At 40.3% G+C, this 26,377-nt stretch overlaps 1 protein-coding gene and 1 long non-coding RNA gene across 4 annotated transcripts in view; one reads left to right on the forward strand and one right to left on the reverse strand.

Annotated features, from left to right (window-relative positions):
• Positions 1–2,472: 2,472 nt before the first annotated feature.
• The window catches only part of TMPRSS7 (transmembrane serine protease 7), a 47,034-nt gene continuing 23,129 nt past the window's right edge, over positions 2,473–26,377 (reverse strand). The window contains exons 8-15 of one of the 2 annotated variants that reach the window (XM_010985059.3): positions 26,179–26,312; positions 24,162–24,269; positions 22,506–22,616; positions 21,561–21,677; positions 8,819–8,990; positions 6,219–6,487; positions 4,510–4,646; positions 2,473–2,746 (exon numbers count right to left, since the gene is read on the reverse strand). In XM_010985059.3, coding sequence (XP_010983361.2) covers positions 2,576–2,746; positions 4,510–4,646; positions 6,219–6,487; positions 8,819–8,990; positions 21,561–21,677; positions 22,506–22,616; positions 24,162–24,269; positions 26,179–26,312 — 1,219 coding nt within the window. In that variant the 3' untranslated portion in view covers positions 2,473–2,575. The remainder of the gene's footprint in view (positions 2,747–4,509; positions 4,647–6,218; positions 6,488–8,818; positions 8,991–21,560; positions 21,678–22,505; positions 22,617–24,161; positions 24,270–26,178; positions 26,313–26,377) is intronic. The other variant, XM_031455924.2, reaches the window with a different exon arrangement.
• Positions 15,337–20,014, forward strand: LOC116154314 (uncharacterized). Of its 2 annotated transcripts, XR_010384556.1 has the most exons (4): positions 15,337–15,970; positions 17,105–17,269; positions 18,480–18,561; positions 19,227–20,014. It is a non-coding gene; the product is annotated as an uncharacterized LOC116154314 (long non-coding RNA). The 2 variants fall into 2 exon arrangements; XR_004138133.2 differs by lacking the exons at positions 15,337–15,970; positions 17,105–17,269 and adding an exon at positions 16,235–16,369 and having other exon boundaries at positions 19,227–20,013.

Raw genomic sequence — 26,377 nt, forward strand, 5'->3', positions numbered from 1 at the left:
CACACACACACACACACACTGAGGAAAAAGTATATGCACCCAGCCACAATCCACAATCCATAGTTCAGAACTTCCAGTCTCATGAGCCTGAAATTGTTTGCTAAGCAGGTGTGTGTTGACCCTCTCAAGCGTCTGTTCAGAGCAGGCTTGCTTCCTTATTTCTCATCCCTGCCCCCAACAATCACACATATTGAGATGAGTTTGAGATGTGGACGGGATATACATAAATCAACTTCATTTCAGAAGATGTTGACTTGTGTTCAAAAGTCTGGCATCCTCGACACCTGCTGTTCAGTCTCTGTCTACATACCAGGTCTCTAGTTGTCTCTTGCTTGCTACCAGATCATCTGGGTTTTGGACTCCATCTGCCCACCCAATGGGGTCATGCTCACTGCAGCCACTCAGCTGCTAGCCTGCTCAGACTTCTGCTTTCTCTGCTTTGAAAGGCTGATTCTGTAGGACTCATGTTGTATTCTCAGCTGGGATTTTGTAACAGAATTTTAAATCAAGGAGCAAGGGTTAAGGAAATCAAGAAGGGGCTCCGAGACACCCAGAGACTAACAACAGTCGAAAGCCCTCAGTATCCTGAGACCTAAAAGGGACTGAGCCTGATTAAGGACTGGAGCCATCAAGGAGGGCTCCAGATAGGATCTGTAGGCACAGAAGTTTGCAGCCACTGTTAGGACTGGGATCCAGAGGGGAGGAAGCCAAGAGGAAAAGTACTCTGAACTTTCTCTCCACCTGCCAGTGTCCTGCTGGTAACTCCCACTGGAAACTGGTGACAGAGGTTGGGGTTCAGCCTCCCAGGCTCAGAGCAGAGAGTAAATCTGCGGTGCAAAGAAAGGGGAACCTGCATGTACACCTTTCTCTACAATAACTGACTTTTGATCTTCCTTCTCAGACATTCAGTAGTCAGTAGACTCCTCTGGTCTGACCAGATTCCTCTTCCTGGCTGGCCCCTTCCTGTCCAATTCTGTTGCCACCCCCACTTCTTTGTATATGATGTTCCTTCTGCTCAGAATGCTTTTCCTCCCACTCCAGCTCACTTTCTGCATGGATAACTTTCGTCCATCTTTAAATCCTAGCTGAAGCGTACTTTTTCCATTAAATCTTCCCAGACTCCTCCTCCACTGAAAGTCATCCACATTCTTCTTTATTACCAACACACATTGTTCCTGTGCTAATTACATCACATATTCAGTTCAATTTCATTCCACAAGCAGTACTGAGTGCTTGCTACAGTCTTCTGGATGCTTGAGACACGTCTGAAGAATATGAAGCAGAATAAAACAAAATCACTGCCATTGTGAGGCTAATATTTAATGAGGGGAAGCAAACTTAATAAATAATATTTCTAGAATATTAGAAGGTGACGTGTGCTATGGAAAAAACAAGGTAAAGCAGAGTAAGGGAGGCTGGAGTGCTGATTGGTGCAGGTTGGGAGTTGTCATTATAAAGAGGGTGACCGACCTATAAAAACAATTTCATTATTTTGGGTCCTGTGAAAACCCGATTTACTATTTTGGGCCCCATTTGAAAATAGAATTACTATTACTTTTTTGACTTTGTCCCAGCGAAAAGAATAATATCATTCTTCTTTCTGCTGTTCTTACCTATTTGGTGATATTATTAAGTCCGGCCTCTGTTAATGAAAAGATTATTCTGAGATTAAGTGTGAAACACTCTAAATCGAGATAAAATAAATCAATAACTCTGATGTATGGAGCATGTACCACAGGTTTACACCTCTGCTAGGTATCACAAGGCTCTGAAAATAAAAGAAAGTCTTGGCCGTTGAAGTTTTATAGAAGGATCAGAAGTCAGACGATATTTCTGAAATTTTTCTCTTTCAGAACAATCATCCAAAAAGTCCTTAAACTGCTGACCAGCATTACCACAATTTTCTTAAATCCCATGTACATATTTTCAATCCAACTACCACAATGCTTCAGTCTATTATTTTAGTGAAGATTATTGTCAGTTTTGTTGACTGATATTTTCTCTGCACACAATATTACCATTTTTCTCTGAAGAAAAATACCCTATATGTTAGACAAATTGGATTGGAAAATAACAATAGAGGTACTTTCTCTGTCAATAACTGAGTTTAACGTAATTTGCATTTGTGAAGGAGTCATTTTCATGCAATTAACTTCACTAGAACACTGAAGATCAGGCATGGGTTTTTTAATGGAACTTACTTCAATAAATCAGATTTGCCTAGATCTTTATAAATACCTGCACCTTGAATGGGAACATAAATTAAACTATGGATTCCTGAGCATCTCACTCATTTCTTATTTTGGAGACTTGGTTGATGACATTACTTTAGTTTTCTTCCATTCTTTAATTAATGGCCTTCTGATGCTTAACAATGAATACAGTTGTACCCTTGAGGTAATATTCCATGGAATAAAATACATATTAATCTTTCTGTCTTTCAATAAATACCAAATGCATGCAATCTGAAATTTTCAGAAGAAAAAAAAATTGTGTCTCATTTTATTGATAATTACTGCATTTTTTAAAAAAGAATCTATCACATAAAACACAGTCAAAAATCAAACTTGTGCAGTTACAAAAGAGAAGGGACATATTTATGAATCCAGGGAACAAACTTTGACACCCTTGTATAAACACCAGGAAAGTTTGGTCTTCCGCATCCATGTCCCCAGCTAACAATGCCAGTCAAAATCCATGTTCCATCACTTTTTCTTCGACAAGATAAAGGTCCACCCGAATCTCCCTACACAAGAAGATAAATAATGTCAGTATAAAGTACACTTGTCCCATGATCATCAACTTGTCATTAAGTGTCTAGTAAATTGTGTTCAGACTCCCACCCTGACAGGTTTTTGCTTGACTAACTACTATGCAGTTTGGGGAAGTGTCAAGAAATAATGTGAAACTTCTAATGTCATTTTAGAATTATTTTTCCTATCATCAAAAAGACGCATTCATGGTTAAGAAACTTGATTCTTTAGGCCAAGAATAACATTAGAAGATTCTTGCAAGGAAATAACACTCACATACCTGCGAATAAACAACAAACCTCAACAGTAGTAGCAATAATGATAATAATAGCTAAAGCTTATTTAGTGCTGGTATGTGCTAAGCACTGTTTTGGGTCATTTAATCCTCACAATAACCTTTCAAGGCATGGTTATCTTGGGGGTAGGTTGACCTCTACCTCTGCCCATGTGTTGCCTCACGCATGGCCCTGAGGAAGAAAGGAAAGGAGACCCTGTTTAGTTGGTCAAGTCCAATGAGGCACGTCTAAGGATCACTGGCTGACAGTTGTCACAGGCAGATCACCCTCACTTGAGAGTCCTTTCTGATATCTCAACTCTAAAAGCAAAGGCTGAAAAAATTCAATATTTAAACTGAATTCCTGCTGTGTTCGTTGTTTAAATTATAATATCTGGGTTTTCATTTTCTTATATTGGAGGATAGCTAAAGCTGCAGCTTACTCAGAAAGTGTTTCAAATTGGCCCCTGAATTCTACAATTCTAAACCTGATTAGGTAAATTCTAACTAGTAGAGAGACTGGGGTCTTTTAATTTTAACCGTTGCCACACCAACTCTGCTTATTTAACCTGTAAACCCTGCTGGTTGTGTGGAACAGCACTATATAACTGACTAGCTGCAGGAAACATTCAAAATATCGTAGCTTAAACTTTAGAGAGATAAGGGTTCAAATCCCAGCTCCACAGACTGTGTGACCTTGGGTAATTTACTTCTCCTCTCTGTGCCCTAGGTTCCTCTTCTGTAAAATAGGGATAAAAGAATAATTTGAATGTAGGTAAAGGACCTAGCATGGGGCCTGTCAGAAGATAGAGGTCATAATTGTAAGGTGAATGCTTGTGGCCCAGTGCCGAAGGTTACGGAAAGAGGTGGGAACAGCTCCCACTGCCCTGCCCTCCTCATCTTCTAAATAATCTGTTCACGTTTTGGCAAGCAAATTGATATCTGCATAGATTGGAATCTGAGGCTCATAAAAATGTCCCCCTAAAAGTGACCTTCAAATATACCACCGTCAGATGCGTAAAAATAAGAGTTCCTGACACTTCTCCCATTCCTCTTTCCTTTCCCCAGCCTTTGCATCAAAGAGTAAGTGAATACAATACTTCTTACTTTAGAAGGTAAATAGCCACTTTTAAGGAAATAGGTAGCAATCCTAAAACACTGTGTGTGTGTGTGTGTGTGTGTGTGTTTCTTTATTTTTCAGTTTTTGGTTATAAGAAAATCATGGCAAAATGATAAATGCTGACTTCACTCTCTAATTGTTGGAGTAAAATACATAGGGACAGGAAAACAAGTGTTTAAATCCAATTACTATTTAACCACATTTCCCAGATCTTAGGCAGTGGGATTATAATTAATATCTGAATTAAAGGAAGCACCTGCCTTAGGCATTGCCCAGTGTAGATTAAATAGGAAAGCATTTATGGAAAGTAGGTTCCATAAATGGAACCTACTTTCAGGCAAGGGAAAATTAAGATGACTTACTCTGCAGGCGTCTCTCTTGCCTGACAGGACTCCTGCACAGAGCATCCTTGAAGTGATGATCCCATAGGTGGAAACACAGAGGGTTTGGTCAATGAGCTCTACCTCTGCTTGCTGCAAAACAAGGGAGCCTTTATTGTCTGGAAAACACAGAGAAGTAGAAATCGTGGCAATGATTACATTTACTTTATTAGACAATTTATTCATATTATCTCCTTGTACCTTTCCAATTTTTTAAGGTAAATTCTATCATGATCCCCATTTTTCTGATGAAGAAATGGAGGCTTAGGAGGATAAAGGACTTATCTAAAGGCACACGACTAGCAATTAACAGAGCAGGATTCAGACCCAAGTTGTGACTCAGCCTTCCTAGCCACTGTGCCATATTCCTTCACCATGTACCTCCCGCTCTCAGTAGGACTGTGAGTCAGCAACAGTTATTACTGATACTCACTGGTCAAGGGGGCCCCTTAAGTGGAGCATTATAACTGACAGATGGGAGTCCCCTAGGAACCATAAAAACATAATAGTTTGGATATAGCCCTCTCACATCCTTTTTAACCTGTCTGGCTAAGATGATTCAGAAAAATCAACTCTCACACACTCATGCTTGTAAACAAAATGTCCCATGATAAACTGGTTGAGTAGACTCTTATCTTTTATAATATATGATAATGTCATTAAAGCCCTGAGCCCAGTCCTGTTATGTTATGAATGGTGTTATATATAATTGAGTAGTTTTGCTGCCTTCCCTTGTTGGGACCCATGACCTCAGCAGGTCCAGACAGGTGGTAAATTTCATGACTTCGATAACTAATTGGAGGCAGTGAGCACTTGAGATGCTACCCATGGTGAATCTTTAGAGAGTCTTTAGAGACTATCAAAGCGAGGCTAAGGGGAAGGTCAAGAGTTACAGAAAATGTATCTGTCCTAAACCCTTGGAAATGACTGCGAGGGAATCTCAGGTGACTGGGAGATCAAGGGAAAGCACTGGCACCCATCTTCGGGGAGATGTCCACAAGGTTTTGGATTCTTCTTCTCACTGTATGTTTAGCATCCTAGACATTAAAACCTTGGCAGGGCAGATATAGAGACTTCCCTACCATACAGTCTGACCTTTGTGCATATGAAAAAGATGCCCCCTTCTGGGTGGACCACTTCTAGGCTAATAAAAACCCCAGGCCTGAATTTGCAATCTGGGGAGCTAAGGGCAGGCTGGATTTCAGCCCTCACTCTTATTTACTTGGCAGTTGCCCTTCTGAAGGACATATTTGCATAATCCTCCACACAATTTTCTATGGGTTGACACAGTCAGACGTGTGAGTGTGTGTGTGTGAGAGAGAGGGAGGGTATCCTACTCTTCTTTATGAAAATGAGTCTCTTTTTTTGGATGAAAGGAAACCTAAAAATAAGAAGGAATTGCTCTTCTATAGTGAAAACCCTAGCAAACCCCTCAGAGTTTGAAAAGGACCCATACTATCTATCCAATCCTGCCTTGCTCGTAAGAAGTGGGTCCCACTTCTTTTGAGCATCAGGGGGAGAATCACGAAACAGGAATTATAATACTCTCCTCCATTCTACCTCTCAGAGTTGTTAGAAGGTTCAGATGAGACCATATACAAAACTCCTCTCCATGAAGCCCAAAGCACTACATCAACAGCCGTCAGTGTTATCTGGAGGGGAAGGGCATGGCCATTCACCGAGACACACACCTGCCTCGTGCCTCCGCCCCCAGCCGGTCACCCAGCACTTCACTCCGCCTCGCACTTTCTGGCCAGCGGGAGGAATGCATATCGGCTGAATGAGCTGTTTCAGGGTCTCGGGCCAGGCGATACTGAGCTGTAGCAAGGCAATATCGTAGTCAAAGGTCTGGCTGTTATAGTACTCATGGACCACAATTCTTCTCACTGGGGAGACGAACTTGGCAGTCCCCTGCACATACATCCCAAGGTGCGCGGTCCACGGTGTGGGGTCGGACAGTCTGGTGCAAAAGGAATGAAGAATGAAGTCAGAGGCAGAAGAACCGTACAGGGTTTGGAAACAGAGGAATGAGGGCTGTGGAGAGGGCGGTCTGACTTTCAGTCCCTATTGCAGTCACTGGCTCTGCCCTGTGGATACAGCAAGAGGCACACTGTCTCGGAGCCTCCCTTGTCGCCTTAATAAACCAGAGATGAAGTAATGTGTAGTTGGGCCGGTGAACAATAGCTATGTTCCAGAAAATGTCCTCAATGGCATCCTAAGGACACGCTGAAAATTTCCTTGCCACTGTTATTTCATGAACCACATACGGGTCAAGACTGTTAGTCAAGGAATTAATTTGTTTCATTGTCCCTATTGATGCTGACAGTGGTATTTGATGGAGACAGACAGGGCCAGTGAGTCAGTGGTTTAGGGATCCTTTTACGAAATTCAAATGACACGAATACCAAGACAGGTTAGAAATCAGTGCTACAAGCAGGAATTTAATGAAATTCCTTCCTGCAAACTGCCAGAAGCCTTAAAGATTACTCTGCTCTAACTGCTCAAGCTTGACCATTCATAGGGCCCCACCTCTATTAGTCCTTTCAGAATTCTAATCCTGACCCTAGTGGCCTTGCATGAAGTCACTGAAGGGCTTGTAGTCTCCATCTGAGGTTCCATCTCCATCAGCACAGCAACCTTGCTCTGGTGGGGTGAAGAGAATGTGGAAGCGTTGGGAGAAAAATGAGGACAGATCCCAAAGAGTGTGGCCCCTAATCTGCTTAGCTGACATCTCACAGGCAGCACTGGGGACCCGGGGACATGTGACTAAGGGTCACATATTACTCGGAGCAGTTTCACTGCATAAAAGATTAAAGGTAGAACAGAAATGTAGCCATTTTAGTCATTAACATGAATCCTATCATCTCCAGGAGAAACAAATATCCTAATTGAATAAATTCATGGAAATACTCCACTTTAAAGAATGCTGAATGAGAAATGAATGATATATTTGTGTACCTAAGATCCAACAGATTCCAAATAAGTTTACCTTTTAATTCAAGTTGTTTTCTGAACTTTCTTTTCACCCTTATCTGGGAGACTGTCTGCCCCATAATAATCCCACTGGTAAAGGCAGACAGAGCCCTTCCAGTAGTGACCCTAACAGACTTTTTCACGACTTCTCCTCTGTGATACTGTGGTTCATAACAAGAAATACGTATGCGGTCTACTTTCCATTTCTGGCACAGAGCTCCTAAAACCCTTGGAATTTTGTAAGTGATGTGAGGGACCAAATGTCTTTTGTTATATTAATGAGGTTACTTTGGGCCAGCAACTAAGACTCGGGAATGGTCACCAGGAGAACCAACCAAGTGATTGGAGTGCTAGAACTTTCAGTCCTACCTCCTGACTTCTGGGGAGGATGGAGAGGCTAGAGGTGGAATCCATGGCTAATGACCAATGATTTAATTAATCATGCCTATGTAAGCCTCCAAAAAAGCCAAGAAGGAGAGGGTTTGGAAAGCTTCTGGGTTAGTGAATGCACGGAGATTCAGGGAGAGTGATACACCCCAAGAAGGCAGGGAAACCCTGCCCGCTTCCCCCATACCTCACCCTATGCATGTCTTCCATCTGACTGCTCCTTAGTTATATCCTTGTATAATAAAATGTGTCTGTGAGCTGCTCTAGCAAATTAATCAACCACCAGGAGTGGGTCATGGGAGCCTCTGCTCTATAGTTAGTCAGTCTGAAGTACAGGTGACAACTTGGACTTTCAATTGGTGTCTGAAGTTGGGGGGGTGGGGGTAGTCTTGCAGGACTGGGCCCCTAAACTGTATAATCTGATGCTGTCTCTGTGTAGAGAAAGCCAGAATTGAGTTGAATTGTCGGACACTCAGCTAGTGTCAGAGAACAGCTTGGAGGGGGGTGTGGGAGCCCTTCCCACCAGCACATTGGAAATTGGGATGCCGATCATCACCTCCAACTCTAAATAAGGATCCCTGGACTCCAGTCCTCCTCCAGGGCCCATTTCCCACGCAGTCCCACACTCCACATTCCTCACACATTCGCACAGAATTCCTTCTGACTTGAAAGCCCTATCCTATTTTCTTAGCCTCGTAAAAGCCTATTCATTCTTGATGTTCCTTTGTGTTCTTATATTTATATCAATAATACCTAAAAAAAAAATGTTTGGCATACAACTGGTGTCACAATAAAAACAAAACAAAACAAAACCACCAACAGAACTGATTAAACAATTCCAACAGGGAATTTCTTCCCACAGTGTGAGGGCATTTGTATGGTCTGTGGTCAGAGACTGTGCCCCTTTAGAGTAAGGATTGAGATGCCCCACCTGTTTCCATGGAAGCAGTGGGCAGCGGAGAGAAGCCACTCCCTGGAGATGACTGAGGCCCCGCAGTAGGCAGATCCGACAAAGTGGAGGCTGACTTGCCACGGCCAACCCCCTTCTTGGGTGTCGATGCCCCCAATGATGCGGTGGAGGGTGGAGGAACTCCTGCTGCAGCCTTTAGGAGAGGAAGGGTCACATGATTTAAAGGCAGACTTGGAAGAAAAACTGGAAATACAGTCAACTTTTGAGCTATTGGGAACTGACTAACCAGGTAGGCAACTTGAAATCCCCTGCTTATCTGGAAAGGCAGTTTGTGGGTTCATCTAAAACCAGCACCAACAAACCACTCCCTCCCTCCCAAAAATAGGCCTTGACACAGAGTTACTGACTCCCCACAATAACACACACAAAGGGAGGAGGGGGCCTATTAGTAACAGCTGTACTGACGGGGACAGCAGACGTGGGGTTCAGGTTGTTAGGTAGAGAAAAAAATTAGTTTCAAATGCAACAGAATTGAAAGTGTCACTGAAATTGTGCTGATTGGAGGGAAAGCATTTGGGGGAAAATTTGTAAGTCCAAAACAAATGAAAACCTAGTTAAGAAAAACTAGCTAAGAAAAACTGGTTATCAGAGCAATTACTTTCCAGTGTAAACAGTATTGATAAGGATGTATAATTAACATGTTGTCACATGGCCAGTTAGAGATCACACAACTAATAATAAAAGAAAGCACGTTGGAGTTCTCAGGTCATAGCTAAAAAAAGAACCATATCTGTGGTTAAGAGGGCGCAGTAGTGAGACCAAGAGCTCACCTCCTCTCACAATGACAACAAAACCACAACTGACTACTAAACAATCATCGATAAAAAAAGACTACAACCTGACAAAATAGATCTTATTCAACTGGAAACATAAAGAGGGAACCACAGCAGGATGATAGGAGAGGTGTGTTCACGATATAATTGGGCCCTATAACCCCTGGGTGAGTGACCCACAATCTGGAGAATAATTAAATTACAGAGGCCCTCCCATAGGAGTGAGAGTTGTGAGCCCCACATCAGGCTCCCCAGCTCAGGGCTCTAGCATTTGGAGGAAGAGACCGCAAAACATCTGGTTTTGAAGGCCAGTGGGGCTTAACTCCAGGAGCTCCACAGGACTTGGGGGAAACAGACACATCACTCTCTTGGGAAGTGTACACAGAATCTCGTTTGGACTGAGGCCCAGGGCAGAGCCCTTCTAGTAGTGACTCTAACAGGGTCAAAGGACCTGACTCCAAAAACCACAAGACACTGAAGAAAGACATTGAAAATGACACAAGCAGATGGAATGAAATGCCACGTTCTTGGGTTGGAAGAATCAATATTTTTAAAATGGCCATACTACCCAAGGCAATATACAGATTCAATGCAATGCCTATAAAATAACCAATGACATTTTCAGAGAACTGGAACAAAAAATATTAAAATTTGCAGGGTAACACAAAAGACCGTGAATAGACAAAACAATCTTGAGAAACAAGAATAGAGCTGGGGAATTATGCCCCATGACTTTAGACCATGCTACAAAACTACAGTAATCAAAACAGTATGGTACTGGCACAAAAAGAGACACACAGATCAATGGAACAGGATAGAAAGTCTAAAAGTAAATTCACACACTTATAATCAATTAACCTATAATAAAGGAGGCAAGAATATACAATGGAGAAAAGACAGTCTCTTCAATAAATGTTGCTGGGAAAACAAGACAGCTACTTGTAAAAGAATGAAATTAGAACATTCTCTAACACCATGTACAAAAACAAACTCAAAATGGATTAACATACTAAATGTAAGACTGGATACTATAAAACTAGAGGAAAACATAGGCAGAACACTGTTTGACATAAATCACAGCAATATTTTTTTTCAGACGAGCTCCTAGAGTAATGGAAATAAAAGCAAAAATAAACAAATAAGACACAATTAAAGTTAAAAGCTTTTGCACAGCTAAAGATACCATTAACAAAATAAAAAGACAACTTACAGAATGGGAGAAAATATTTGCAAATGATGCAACTGACAAGGGACTAATTTCCAAAATATACAAACAGCTCAACATAAAAAACCCCAAACAACCTAATCAAAAAATGGGTAGAAGACCTAAATAGACATTTCTCCAAAGAAGACATCCAGATGGCCAGCAGGCACATGAAAGGATGCTCATTGTTGCTATTTATTAGAGAAATGCAAATCAAAACTACAATGATGTATCACCTCACACCACTCAGAATGGCCATCACTAAAAACTCTTCAAATAATAAATGCTGAAGAGGGTGTGAAGTAAAGGAACCCTCCTACACTGTTGGTGTGAATGTAAATTGATGCAGCCACTATGGAGGACAGTAAGAAGGATCCTTAAAAAATTAAAAATGCACTTACCATATGATCCAGCAATCACACTCCTGGGCATACATCCAGAGAAACTATAACTGGAAAAGACACATGCACCCCAATGTTCACAGCAGCCCTACATACAATAGCCAAGACATGGAAACAACCTAAGTGTCCATCACCAGATGAATGATAAAGATGTGGTATCTATCTATCTATCTATCTATCTATCTATCTATCTATATTTGTCTATATATATATATAAAATAATGGACTGTTACTGAGCCATACAAAAGAATAAGTAATGCCATTTGCAGCAACATGGATGGGCCCAGAGACTATCATATTAAGTGAAGTAAGCCAGGCAGAGAAAGGATACTATTATATGATGTCACTTACATGTGGAATTTTTTAAAAATGATACAAATTTTATTTATAAACCAGAAATAGATTCATAGATACAGAAAAAAAAAACACTGGTTATCAAAAAGGAAAGGGGAGAGGGATAGATTAGGAGTTTAGGATTAACAGATACACAATATTATATATAAACTAGATAAACAATAAGGACCTACTGTATAGCACAAGGAACTATATTCAATTTCTTGTAATAAACTGTAATGGAAAAGAAACTGAAAAAATATATATGTATGTATATGTATAACTGAATTGCTTTGCTGTATACCTGAAACTAACACTGTAAATCGATTAAACTTCAATAAAAATTAAGAAGTAAAAATAAGGCAGAGAAATAAAATAAGAAATAAAATAAGACAGAGTGGCTGAGTGAATGAAAAGAAAAGCCCATATATATGCTACTTACAAGAAACTCACATCAGATCTAAAGATACACTAGCCGGAAGGTACGGGGATGGAAAAGGTATTCCACACAAATGGAAATCAAAATAAAGCCAGGGAAGTGATACTTATATCAGACAAAATAGGCTTTGAAACAAAGATGTAACAAGACACAAAGAAGGACATTACACATTGATAAAGGGATCAATCCAACAGGAACATGTAACAATTGCAAACATATATACACTCAACCTAGGAGCACCTAAATATATAAAGGAAATAGTAACATACATAAAGGGAGAAATTTACACTGATACAATAACAGTAAGGGACAATAACACCCCATTTACATCAATGGACAGATCGTCCAGACAGAAAAATAATAATGATATAGTGGCCTTAAAAAACACTTCAGACCAAGTGAACTTAGTAGATCTATATAGAACATTCCATCCAAAAGAGCAGAATACATATTCTTTTCAAGTGCACATGGAACATTCTCCAGGATAGATCACGTGCTAATTCATGGAAGAATTCAAGTCGCAGTAAGTCTAAGAAGATTGAAATCACATGAAGCATCTTTTCTAACCCTGAGGCTATTAGACTAAAAACAAACTCTAAGAAAAAAATTGCATAAAACACAAACACATGGAGGCTAAACAATACGCTACTAAATAGCCAACGAATCACTAAATCACAAAGAAGAAATTTTAAAAAACACCTGGAGACAAATGAAAACACAATGATACAAAATATATGGGACACAGCCAAAGATTTCTGAGAGAGAAGTCCAAATGATACAAGGGTACCTCAGGGAACAAGAAAAATCTCAAATAACAATCTGATCTTACACTTAATGGAACTAGAAAATTAAGAACAAACAAGACCTAAAGTTAATAGAGGGAAAGAAGTCATAAAGATCAGAGCAGAAATACATGAAATAGACTTAAAAAATAGAAAAGATCAATGAAACTCATTGCTGGTTCTTTGAAAAGATAAACAAAATTGATAAACCTTTAGTCAGACACATCAAGAAGAAAAGAGAAGTGTTCCAAATAAATAAAATTGGAAATGAAAGAGAAGTTATGACTGACACCACAGAAATACAAAGAATCATAAGAGACTACTATGAGCAACTATATGCCAATAAAATGGACAACTTTGAAGAAATGGAGAAATTTCAGAAATGTGCACTTTCCCAAGACTAAAGCAGGAAGAAATACAAAATATGAATAGACCAATTACCAGTATGGAAATCAAATCAGTAATTTAAAAACTCCCAACAAACAAAAGACCAGAACCAGATAAATCACAGGTGAATTCTATCAAACAGTTAGAGAAGAGTTAACACCTATCCTTCCCAAATTTTTTTCAAAAAATGCAGAATACGGTATGTTTCTGAACTCATTTATGAGGACAGCATCACCTGGATACCTAAACCAGATAAATATATCACACAAAAAGGAAAATTATAGGCCAATATCACTGGTGAGCATAAATGCAACTTTCCTCAACAAAATATTAGCAAACTAAATTAAACAATATTTAAAAAGAATCATGCACCATGGTCAAATAGGATTGATCCCAGGAATGTAAAGATGGTACAATACCTACAATTCAACCAGTGTGATACACCACTGTAACAAACTGAAGAATAAAAATCATATGATGATCTCAACAGATAAAGAAAAGCTTTTGATAAAATTCAACATCCATTTATGATAAAAAAAACTCTTCAGAAAGTAGGTATAGAAGGAATTAACCTCAGCATAATAAAAGCCATATATGATAAGTCCACAGCTAGGCATGCACTCTGCCACTGAGCTATACCTTCACCCTTCTTCCAAAGAATTTTTAAAGTAATATTTATTTTCCATGATGGCAGGAACTTTTTTCCCCTCTTTGGTTCACTCTTCTGTATCCCAAGTCTCTATCTTTTGTGTTTGTAACTTATTCATACATGTCATAATTACTAATAGGGCATTTTTTTCCATTTAATTTTTTACCTTTATATGTCATTTTGGTAATATTTTTCTATTTTCTCCTGTGCTGTCTTTCATTAGGTTAAATATTCTTTTTCTAGTTTCAGTCATACATTATGCTATTCTTTTGATGCTTTGCCCTAACTTACTAAGAATAATACTTATATTTATTTTTTAATGTCTATTTCTTAAGCATATACATCTTGGCATAATTCTCACCTACTTCTCATAATCTTATTACCTAAACCCTTATGTCCTTCCATGTAGGTTTGAATTTTTGTATTATTTTATTATAGATACATGATTTGGGGGAATCTTGCTTTTTTAGGCAGTTACAAATTTTGATAAGTTATATGTCCTTTCTGCATATCTTTCTATGTAGCATCCTCCTGGGTTCATTTTTCTTTTTTCCAGAATGCTTTTTTCAAAAGTGTTTTCAAGGAGAGTCCTGATATAATACATTTTCTGAGGTTTATATGCTTAACAAAATCTTTTTTCATCCTGTCATTTTGTAATATTTTGCTCTTAAAATTTAGGACAGAGTCTTCCAGTAGTTTTAAAAAATTGAAGTCCCACAAAATATCATCTACACAATTGGGAAAGAAAAGAATAGAGAAAGATTAAAAATGAAGAGGAAGAGATAAAACAAAAAATAATCTAACAGAATGATGTACACATGTTTAGGAAAAGCCATGTATAAAAATGTTTATAGCACCACTATTAAAAATAATCCCCAAATGGAAAACACACAAATGTCTAGTAACAGTAAAGTAGTAAATAAATGTGGTGTTTACAGAATGGGATAGTATACAGCAGTGAGAATGAATGACTCACAGCGACATGCAAAATCATGGATGAATTTTTCAAATCTACTGTTGAGTGAAAGAACCCAGATACAAGTGAGGACATACTCCATGACGTCATTTATATCAAGTTCACTAACAGGCAGGCCTATTTCATGATGCTAAGAGTAAGAGAGCAGTGGGTGGTGGCAGAGGCAGTAGTGCAGGAAGAGTGAGCAAAGAGGGTGGAACCGGCTCTGTGGGGCTGGGAACCGTCAGGGTTTTATCTGCTCACAGCTATGCAAGCATGTTTACTCTATGGCAATTCAAACTGTGTACTCATGAGGTATGCACTTTCCTCTATGAATAACACAATCAAAAGTGAAAAGTATTTTTTAAAATATACCTTTGTAGCAATATTTATAAAAGGCAAAGTGGAATTCAAAGCTGATTTTCTTTAATATTTTGAAAATTAGCTCATTGCATCCAGCACTGCCTTGTGACAAAGTCACTTTGTTTCTTTTCTTCAGTGTCTCTACTTCTCATTTTTGAAGCTTTAAGAATTTTCTCTTCGATTTCCTTACTTTGATCTTCTTCATTTCATTATAATATGTCCTTAAGTTGGCTTTCTCTTATAAATGCCTGTTTGCCACTCTGTGAATCTTTTGGTCCTTTCAATGTGTACTTTATGTTAATGTTTTTCTGAAAAAAAAAATCAGTCATTTTTTATTTACAGCCCTGGGATTTACAGCCCCATGAATCCTTAAGTAAAGGCTCTGTTCCAGCACCTTGTCAGAGGGGTGCTGGTGGGCAAACAGGAAAGGCTTTAGGAATTGAGCACTTCATTGATCTGTTTGTCTTTGTTTATTTTTTAAGAGCCAAGAACTCTGGAACTTGTTAAAATAAGAAGAATCCTCAGCATCAACGCAAGTGTTAGAAAATGCCTCACAGAAAAGAAATCCAGTCACACTGGTGAAAGAGCGACGTTGACGGCTTAAAGATACAATTTGGTTCTGGATAAAAATAAATATACATTTGTTTTTTGTAAAGTGCTTCTTGGTTAGATTCGGCTTCAAAATATTTGCATTTTTCAGAGGTGGTAACTGGGGAAACTGTAACACTGCTCAAAAATCATTTCCTACATGCCTGCTCCACAGCGCAGACTGCCATTCCTCCCAGCGCGAATGCCGTGAAACGCTTCACGTCCTCCGATCTCGCCCTGTATCCTTTCTCTCTGTAAGATGAAAATGGGAAAAGTGTATATTTTTTTCAAACACTTTCTCCGTTTCCCCAGTTGCCATCTCTGAAAAATTCGAACTGTTTGAAGATAGAAAAAAGATGAGCATGTTTTTAGAAGGCATTTAATTGCCTAGCACTAACCTACCTGGCCTCGGCTCCTTTGTGTGTGTGATGTGTGTAAGTGTGTGTATGTGTGTGTGCAGGGGAAAGTAAGGGGGCGGGGCAGGGGGAGGAGTGAGGGGCGGGGAATCACTGCGATTGCGGGGGGCTTCCTAGTGGCGAGGACCTTCCTCCAGCACCCCGGGTCTGGCGTGAGATCCCTCCGGACCTCCAGCTGAAGCCCGCCAGCGCGCGCGGCCGGGAGCGAGGATGGAGAGGCTGGTGAGCCGGGCCAGGCGAGGGAAAGAGGGCTCGGGGTGGGCGGTGTCGCGCCGGCGGCCCTGGGGCGGTGGCGGGCTGAGAGCGCCAGGCTGCGGCCCTCCTCAGGCTGGTCCGGAGCTGGGATTTTTGCTAGCGCTTTCCTCTCAGCGCTTATCCTTGCAGAGAAGCTGATTTTGCCTTCTAGCTGATGGTTTACAGGCCGTTCTGGCCATCCGGTTCTCTGTCTCAACGTGCTAGAGAAAGGATGCCGCCGGGCGGTGGCTCCGCAGGCGCTTCTCCGAAGACCATTGACATCCCTGGAGGGGAACCGGGCCTGGGGGTCGCGCGCTGGTGGCAGGGATAGAGGGTGCTGTATTGGCTCCGTTTAGGCCCTGAAAGCTGGGGTGGGGTTGTGAATTTCGGGATTACTGTCCCTGGGAGAGCTCGCTCCCTCCATGACGCTCCAGCCTCTTTCTCCATCCTCTGCGCCTTTGCCTTGGGAAGCCATAAACGATTGGCTACATCAGGGTTAAAACCCAGGCTATGAGAGACAGACATTTTGTTTATTCAGGATCTGTATACATGACAAAATGAAGGAGAGGGTTTTCATTTACACTGGTATAATTTTAGAAAACAATAAAAATTAACATCCAAATACAGGTAATGCCTCAGGGTATATTTTTTTTTCATATATAGTTTATTGGCAAGACCCCACAGCCGGTTATTTCAATGTCTTTCTTAACAAAGGCCTTCAAGTGATGTTTACCATGTGCTAGATGCTCTTAACCTTCACAACTATCCGTCAAAGGAGGAATTATTACCCAATTTCACAAAGAAACAGGCAGAAAATGTCTCCAAGTCCATGTGACTGTGTAATATGTCAGGGTCAGGATTTGGACCTAGAAGCTTTCAGGGAACGAGGTACGTATAGGGACAATGGAGCTGCCAGGCAGGCAGCTGTCAGGTAAGAGCCAGGGCTCTGTGAACCCTGGCGCTTTTGGCACGGGTTATAAATGGACTTCTCCATTTCCATTACTGTAAAATTTGATTAATGGATTATTATGACCACGTAACACATGTTGGCATTTACCATATCTTAGGCACTATATTAAATTCTCAGTGTAACCCAATGAGATAACAGCAACATTGATTTAGTACTTACTTCTATCAGTCACTGTTCCAAGAGCTTTACATATATGACCGCATTTAGTCTTTTTAACAGAAAGAAGGTTGGGAATATTTTTACTGCATCTCAGAAATGTAAAATGATCTGTCCCAGCTTACACATCTAGTCTTTGTGCTCACCTGAACTCAAGTCAGCCAGAGGAAATATGTATATATTTAATAGCAGGCCTTTCCTTCTAATTCCCTTTGCCTCAGTCACTGTGCTTCTGTTTCTTGACCACTGCTGGCTCCCAGTTCACATATCTTGTGTTTTGGCTTTCTCGCCTATCCTAAAACACAGATTTTTCACGCTGAGAGCTAAATTATTCTGCATTCCTCAAAACAGCCTTTGCTAAAGCCTGGATTTCCATGTGGCATGATGGTTTAAAAAAAATTGATATGGGATTAGAATGCCAGAAAAAAACTTTTTAGTTTCAGAAGTCAAAGTTGTTAAATAGCGAGAGCCTAAGTATTTGAGTTTTAAAAGCCTAAATGCTGAAAGACCAAGGATAAACGTTCATCCAAGAAGGAGTTGATGGGAAGAATACAAGGTGATGGAGGAAGCAGCTTTTCTGACCCTAGGCTGGGGGAGCAAAGAGGGACTGACTAGTGTCTATGCTAAGACACCAGTTTGTGTCCTGAAAAGGATGCTCTGTGCCTGATCCCCAGGAATGGGGAGTTCAGGAGGATGGTAATAGAACTTGGTTGAAATTCAAGGGCAGAAAGCATCTGTGCCTTGCTTTCCTGTGTTTTCTGTTTCACTGTTCCCTTGCCGTGATGCCAAGGCCTCCCATTGCTAGAGACCACCGTAATGAGATACACGCTGCTGCTTTTCTGCCACAAAACCAAAGGTTTCCAGTGGTTAAACTGTAGCTGCAACACTCCCTGACATAGTGATCAGATCAAAGTTTCCTTAGCCTTGTCCTCATGCAAATGCCCATTTCTGTCCTTTGCTTTCTGTCTTCAGGTGTTCAGGAGGCTCTTCTGTCATCTGTTCACCTGCAAACTGATCTGGTTCTTGTCAGCTCTGATGCTATGCGAGGCACAAGGTAAAGATACTCCATTGCCCTGCTTGGAATCCAGGAAACACAATTTCTAGAGTGGAGCCATTTGGCCACTATTGTTTGTGCTGTGCTGTTTCGTCTGTCTGCGTGGATTATTTCAACGTGTGATTCGTTTGGAAGAGTTTTTCTTTCTACTTTCCCCATTTTTGTTATCAAAGACTTTGATATTTAGAAACTGTTTTCATAGATAAAACAGACATAAAAACTCTTTCTAATTTAAGATATAATTTTTCATCTATCAAGTTGAATAATGTTTAAAATATTAATTTTCTATGTTTGTAAAGAATTGGGAATACTTGGGGGAGTATAAGTGAATAGGGCCTTTTTGGAAGGTAATTTAGCAATAAGCCTTAAAATTGGGTGTGTCCCTCTTCTACAGAAAAATATTAAAAATAATGAAATAGGGAGGTTACATAGGTTCACATAGTCTATTGCCTAAACCATACACCTGCACTGCCCACTTATCTGCTGAGTTTCCTACTTGTGTTAGACCTTTCTCCATGATTCCATAAGACACCACCCCTCACCTTGCTGCTGGCGTGTTTGGTGTTTTTTTATTGAAATATAGTCAGTTACAATGTGTCGATTTCTGGTGTACCCCATAATGCCCCAGGCATGCATATACATACGTATATTCCTTTTCATTAAAGGTTGCCACAGGATGTTGAGTGTAGTTCCCTGTGCTACACGGAAGGAAGTGCTGCTGGGCTTTTATCTCCTCCTGCGTGCTGTTGCTCTCCATCAGCCTTCACGGAGTGGGAAGGGGAAGCGTCACACCATCTACAGCGCAGGATTTACCGACTGGGGGACTCTAAATGGAATTTCATACAAGCAGCAAAGAATTGTAGACTTTCCACTAAATTATTTCTTCCATAGTCAAAGAGGAAAATCGCCCAAGATGTTAAAACTCTAGCTTTGATACCCTTTTCTCCTCTCCATTCTAAAAGCAGCAATTTCTTCACATCTCTGCTCTGCAACATCTCAACCAATGTTTAGGAAACACCTGTCCTAACAACGGGTGTTGCCCTGGAACTTTGCACATCCACTGAGAGTACCCCTCACTGAAACAGGACTTATGCACCACTCGGGGCTCCTGATTTGTACGTGTCGCTGTGCCCATCTCGTTATTCCTGATGTTCAGGGTTGTTGAGAGGATGTTGTTGGGCTGCCTTCGTTTTCCCTGATTACTCTAGCCAGTTTATCTGTATCATTAGCATTAGAAAAAACAGATTTTGGTGTTTTTGATTAAGTCTACATTTTGTGTACCATTTTATTAATTTGCGCTTTTAACTTTATTAACTGACTCCTCTTATTATTTTGGGGGGGATGGGAATTTTGGATATATGTGTGTACTCATTTTTCAACCTTTCTTATTTCTTAATAAATTAAGTTAGGATTAAATATTTCCCTCTGAGAACTGCCTTATCAATTTCTACAGATTTTCTACAGATTTTCTACAGATTTCTCATTGTCATTCATAGTAACTCGTAGTTCTTGCTATGATTTCTGGTATAATTAAAGAGTGAAAAGAATTATGTAAACTTCTAATTTTATTGCACGATGGACAGTGTTCAACATCATTTTTTGTGTACTAAATTCAGGTTTGGGGTATTTTCCACGTGTTGCTTGAAAAGACTGTTTTCTTTTGGGTAAAAGAGGCTACCATCACTCTAAGTCCAAAACCAGACAAAGATATCACAAAAAAGAAAAGAAAATTACAGGCCCATATCACTTATGAATATATATGCAAAAATTCTCAACAAAATACTAGCAAATTGACTCCAACAAAGCATTAAAAGGAAATTAAGGAAACAATCCTATTTACAATCACTCAAAAAGAATAAAATACCTAGGAATAAATCTACTAGGAGGCAAAGGATCTGTACTCCAAAAACTGCAAGACACTGAAGATGACACAAGCAGATGGAAAGAAATGTCATGTTCTTGGGTTGGAAAAATCAATATTGTTAAAATGGCCATACTACCCAAGGCAATATACAGATTCAATGCAATGCCTATCAGAAACCCAAAAACATTTTTCACAGAATTGGAGCAAAAAAATGTTAAAATTTGTATGGAAAAACAAAAGACTCTGAATAAACAAAACATTCTTGAGAAAGAAGAATGGAGCTGGGGAATCATGCTCCCTGACTTTAGGCCATACTACAAAACTACAGTAATCAAAACAGTATGGTACTGGCACAAAAACAGACACATAGATCAACGGAACAGGATAGAAAGTCCAGAAATAAACTCACACACTTGTGGTCAATTAATCTATAATAAAGGAGGCAAAAATATACAATGGAGAAAAGACAGTCTCTTCAATAAATGTTGCCGGGAAAACTGGGCAGCTACTTGTAAAAGAATGAACTTAGAGCATTCTCTAACACCATAAACAAAAATAAACTCAAAATGGATTAAAGTCCTAAATGTAAGACCAGATACTATAAAACTCCTAGAGGAAAACATAAGCAGAACACTCTTTGATATAAATCACTGCAATATTTTTTTCAGACGAGCTCCTAGAGTAATGGAAATAAAAGCAAAAATAAACAAATGAGACCTTATTAAACTTAAAAGCTTTTGCACAGCTAAGGATACCATCAACAAAATGAAAAGACAACCTACAGATCTTAACATACAGCATAATTAACATAATCATTAACGGCATTCCAGTACTTACTTCTTTTTTCATAGGTTTTTTTTTTTAAAGAACTTATCTGATTAGAGTTATTAGACAGTGAAAAATTTTCATTATAAACATCCGGTGCATTAATGCTTGTCAAAAAAGAAGATAGAATCCACTCTAGGATTTTAATTCTGAGAAACCATTTCAGATTCAGTTAATTAATATTTACTATTCTTCCCTGGCCTGTGGCAACTTCTGCCAGGGAGATTATACCAAGAAGGGAATGCAAATGCAAGACAAATCAACTGTGGAGGAAAGTACAAGGAATCAGGGGGAACGTGTTTCTACTCACTGCAGCCTTCCTCGTCGCTTCCATCTGGGCAGTCCACAGTCCCATCACATTTTGCATTTTGTTTCCTAAAGCAAATATCATTGCCACACCTAAAAGTTCTGTTGCTGCATAGAATACCTAAAAATGAGCAGAAGAAGGAAGAGTTTTTCCTTCCCAGAAACAATTTTGAGTGAATGATACTGCACTCCATCCATGAAGGATGGCTTAGCTACAGGATCAGTGTTTGCTGCTCTGGGAAACATGGCAGAAGGAAATGAAGCAACCCCATGTGTCCTGTCCCTGCATCTCAACAGCTTCACTGGAAGACAGGCAGGGGCACCTGTTGAGAATCAATCCAACAGCCTCTCCTTTCTTCCACTGTAAGTGAGATGCAAGGCAATTGGCCATATCAGTGACTTAAGCCATGATCTCTTTGCCATTACTTTGTCTTATTCTCCAAGAAAATGTTTGAGCAAAAGTCAACACCATACTTAGTCCTTTTATGCCATTAGAGGCAGGGGAATGGACAGATTTTATGAATTATAGCATATTTGTTCACATCTCAGGTTGTGTGTGTTTCTGCAGGGGCTGGAATAGAACACGCCCCATTATGGTATCTGGCAAGTCCTGCTGTATCAGAATCTCAGTATCCTTTAGTCTGGAACAGCTTTAAAAGCAAGTAAGCAAGAAAAGTTTTCCAGTATTCACACACACACACACACACACACACACACACACACACACACACACACACACTCACTCCACCCCACCCCAGATAAAGTGGCCAACTTTTCCATTTTGTCTGCATCCAAGAGGATTCTTGGGACCTGGGATTTTCAGTGCTAAAACTGGGGGAGTCCTGGGAACACTGGGACAAGTCAATTGCCTTAGCTCAACAGTTATTTCAGTTCTGACTTAGAAGAGTCTGCTAGGAAGAACAGCAAAGTACAGAGGGGTCTTCCTCACTCTGAGTGCAGTTCTGCTCATCCTGGCCATCCTCACAGTCCCTGAAGCCATCGCAGACCAGAGGGCTGTGCTGCCTGAAGGAGCTGGCATTGCAGGCAGGTTTAAGGGTCACTGGAACGAGAACAGACATGAAGTCTTGTGAGCCTGAGACATCAGCAGACTGATGGCCAGCAGTGCCCTTTAAAGGTGCAAGTGTTTAGGATGACTTAAATCAAACAAAACTGTGTTTCCTCAAAACTGACACCTCCATGAGGAAAAGCAAATGTTTACACTTTGGTGTGATTCCTAGCGCCCTGAGTGTGTCAGATCTGACTCTAGCTGTGCGTTAAATATATGAAACTCTGGTGGTTTGTTTATCTAATTACAATTAAATGCATCGTTAAGATTTTAAGGAAAATAAAAATCATAAGCTGTTTTCTAAGTTGAACTTGTCTACCTTCCTAAACAAAGTGGGAGTATCCTGAGATTGGGGATTTTGTCGTATTCATCTCTGTATTTCAAGCCCCTGATCAAGTAGTAGGTGCTCACTAAGGATTTGTTGACTAGGTGAACGAATGTGAGACCTTAAAAAGCAGCAGACTTGTAGTCTATTGGTAAGGAAAACTCTCTTTTAAATTATTTTATCCTGAGAAATTTATTTCCTGAATTGGGAAATACCAGTGTAAATCTATTACAATATTTCTTCTTTGGTATATTTTTATGAATTGCCTATAGCCATGTGACAGACACAGTATATTAGCAAGCACTCTTATAGAGTATGATTCCTTAGACATTTCTGGGTTTTTTTGAAAAGTTATCATTTTTGTTATCTGCTCCTGTTTTTTCAGATGTATGTCTTGTGAGGGGCAGGGGGAGAGCATTGCTGCCCTGAAACAGTTATTAAGTCTCTGAGAGTACCAAGTCAACGCCTGGAGAACAGCTTCCAAATTGGCATGATGAGAAATAAGGATCAAAGAACGATCCTTGTTATGAAGTAACAATAATCACTTTTGTTTGGAGCATCGTGGTAGGGAATCATAATAATATAAAAAAACAAAAGCAACCTCAATCACTATAATTGTATCCTTTTCTTAGGGAATAGAAGACCCTATAGATTTAAAAGGTCAATGAAGCATAAGCTAAGAGGGTTATATTTTGTTTTGTCAATAAAAAAAATGTAGAGTCACAGGTTATTTTTCATGAATATGATTTTTTCATGGTTAGCTATATTAATTATAATATTTTCCCAACAATATGAAAATGGTTAAATAGCGTCACTATTGCAATTGTATTGAAATCTAACTCTGGATCTTTAGGAGAAAGTGCTGCCAATGGTGTCATATGGTCGGGTGAACACTTCTCCCAGCCCACTAGCTCAACAAGGAGAAGAACCATGAGGAGAATAGTGACCCCAACCTGTGAAGAACCAAGCTCAGGGGGACCACTGCTTAAAGCAGTGCTACCCCACTGAGCCCAGCCTAGATCAGTCATATCTCACACAACCCACAGATGGATGATCCGGAACAAGTGATTGTTGTAAGTCACCGAGTTTGGGGGTAGCTTGTTATGTGGTCAGAGATAACAGCTACAAAGACCCAGGATATGCAGCATCAGTAACAATGGTCCTGACAAGCTCTCTGTTCCTGAGAAAGTCCTGGTAAAAGCTTGAATACCCACCACAGAAAAGTTCATCGCTCTCATCAAAGCAGTCATTTACGCCATCACAGCGCTGGGCTTGAGGGACACACAAACCGGAGGAGCATCTAAAAGATCCAACAGGACAGGCTAGAGATAATAAAAAACAGGAAATGTTGTGTGGGTCCCTAAAAGGCACCAGACCACATTAACAAAGAAGTATGAAGTGTTAAATGGCTAAGCGGTGGCAATGCACCAGTAGTAAATATACAATTTCTCCCTCAGAGGAGACTATTGAAAGGTCATTGAAACATATAAATTAAATAAATATAAAAATTGAGTTAAAAAATTGAAATAATAAGCAAGGTCACTGAAAGACCAAAATGGAGAATTTAAGAGAGCAAAGAAAGCAAACTAATCCTGCAGGAGTTCTGGGTCGACACTTCATCCAGGTCACATGTACAATCTAATTCCTACTACCTCCATCCTTGACTCCTCAACTTGACTTTATCACAGACTTGAAGAAAGAGAAAGCTGGATGATACGTTCAAGTCCAGCATGCCCAGTGTGTTGTCTTCAGACTCCCCAGGGAATTACAAATGGTCTTCTGGTGTCTCTGAATCCTCTATGATCAGATGCATTATTCTGAGGAGTCTGTGCCTTTACTTACATTTTCAAGTGATCTTTGTCCCAAAATGTAGTAGTAACCACCGACCTTAGAAAGTGGACCTAAGGACATTAGTGACTGGCCTCAGAACTGGGGCTCCTGCTTCCTACCTCCCAGTGCACTTCAACTAGGCTACTCATTGAAGATCCATTCCCTGCCTGGTCCAGAATCATTATTCCTGGGCTTACAGCCAAACATGAGGAAAGTAATCAATCCTTGCTCTCTGCCACAGTCTGAATTTTGTGTCCACCTCCCACCACCCATTTCAGGTGTTGAAATCCTAATGCCTAACGTGATGATGGTTTGAGGAGGTGGGGTTTTACGGAGGTTTTACAGAAGTTACGAAGGCAGCTCCCGCACGAATGGGATTAGTGCCTTTGTAAAGGGGGCCCCACAGCACTCCCTTGCTCCTCCCACCATGTGGGGACAAAACGGAAAGTCTGAGATCCAGAAGGGGCCCTCACCCAACCAGGCTGGCACCGTTATCTTAGACTTCCAGCCTCCAGAGCTGTGAGAAAGAAATTTCTGTTCTTTATAAGTGACATTGTCTGTGCTTTGTGCAAAAGATTAGGGAGAGTGCACGATCAGATCAACCACCATTGCAACTGCACACGATGGAAAGCGTGAGTCCCTAGGAAATATTCCTGGTTTGCAAAAACAGTTAAAAATAAGATGGCTTACTATATAGCTGGATCCTTGCTGGAAATTGTAATATTCTGATATTCAGAAGTGTAATATTCTGAATCCAGAAGCAGGTATATTCGGATTGGCAAAGAAGGAAGGGTCTAAAAAGCCTTATCCTCATAGTTACCTAAGTGGCTAACCCTTACTTTTCCCCTTTTAAAACGGGTTGAGGATTTCCTGAGTCAGTATCTACTCCCTCCAGCACTAATGCCGTCCCTCAGACGTTGCCATTTCCGCTGACTGCTTCCTGCCCCCTTGCCAGCGGTTCTCAGTGTGAAGTTCAACATTCTGAGGGCTGGTATTTGGGCTCTCCTTGAGCGACCAGCTCTCCCTACACATCAGAGGCCACAGTGAGTCGAAACTGTTGCCTTCGGATCCACCAAGTCTTTGTGTATACCTCCCATCTACCAAGAATCGTGGCTAGCAAGAACAACAAATCAAGAAATGAGCTTGCCCTCTATTTCAGGAATGATGTAAGGAACTATTTTTCATTTGTAACAACTGTGTTACTTCTTCTATAATTTAAACTTCAGCAGAATAAACACATAATTGTATGTATTATTTATCATCTATTTTGTTTACATTACATATTTATTTATATATTCCTATAAAAATATCCCTTAAATTCTCAAAGTTTAGAGTTGTAAAGGGGTGGCCTCTGCTTAACCCCTTCATGAAGGTGTTCTAAGGAGCTGATCCCCGGCTTACGTTGACTGATGTAACTGCCGTATTCCACCAAGAGGGGCTTGTCCAAGAGCCTTGAACTGCACTGAAGCTGCACGTGAACGAGGGGGCTGGGCACTCGGAAGATGGTCTGGTGATCCATGTAGGAGCCACAGTACCTGAGGAGCGAGGGTCAGAGACACACAGCATGAGGGTCCATCAACCACACTCCTGTTGACAGTGA

This window comes from Camelus dromedarius, chromosome 2 (assembly GCF_036321535.1).
Source record: "Camelus dromedarius isolate mCamDro1 chromosome 2, mCamDro1.pat, whole genome shotgun sequence".
Classification (NCBI taxonomy): Eukaryota; Metazoa; Chordata; class Mammalia; order Artiodactyla; family Camelidae; genus Camelus; species Camelus dromedarius.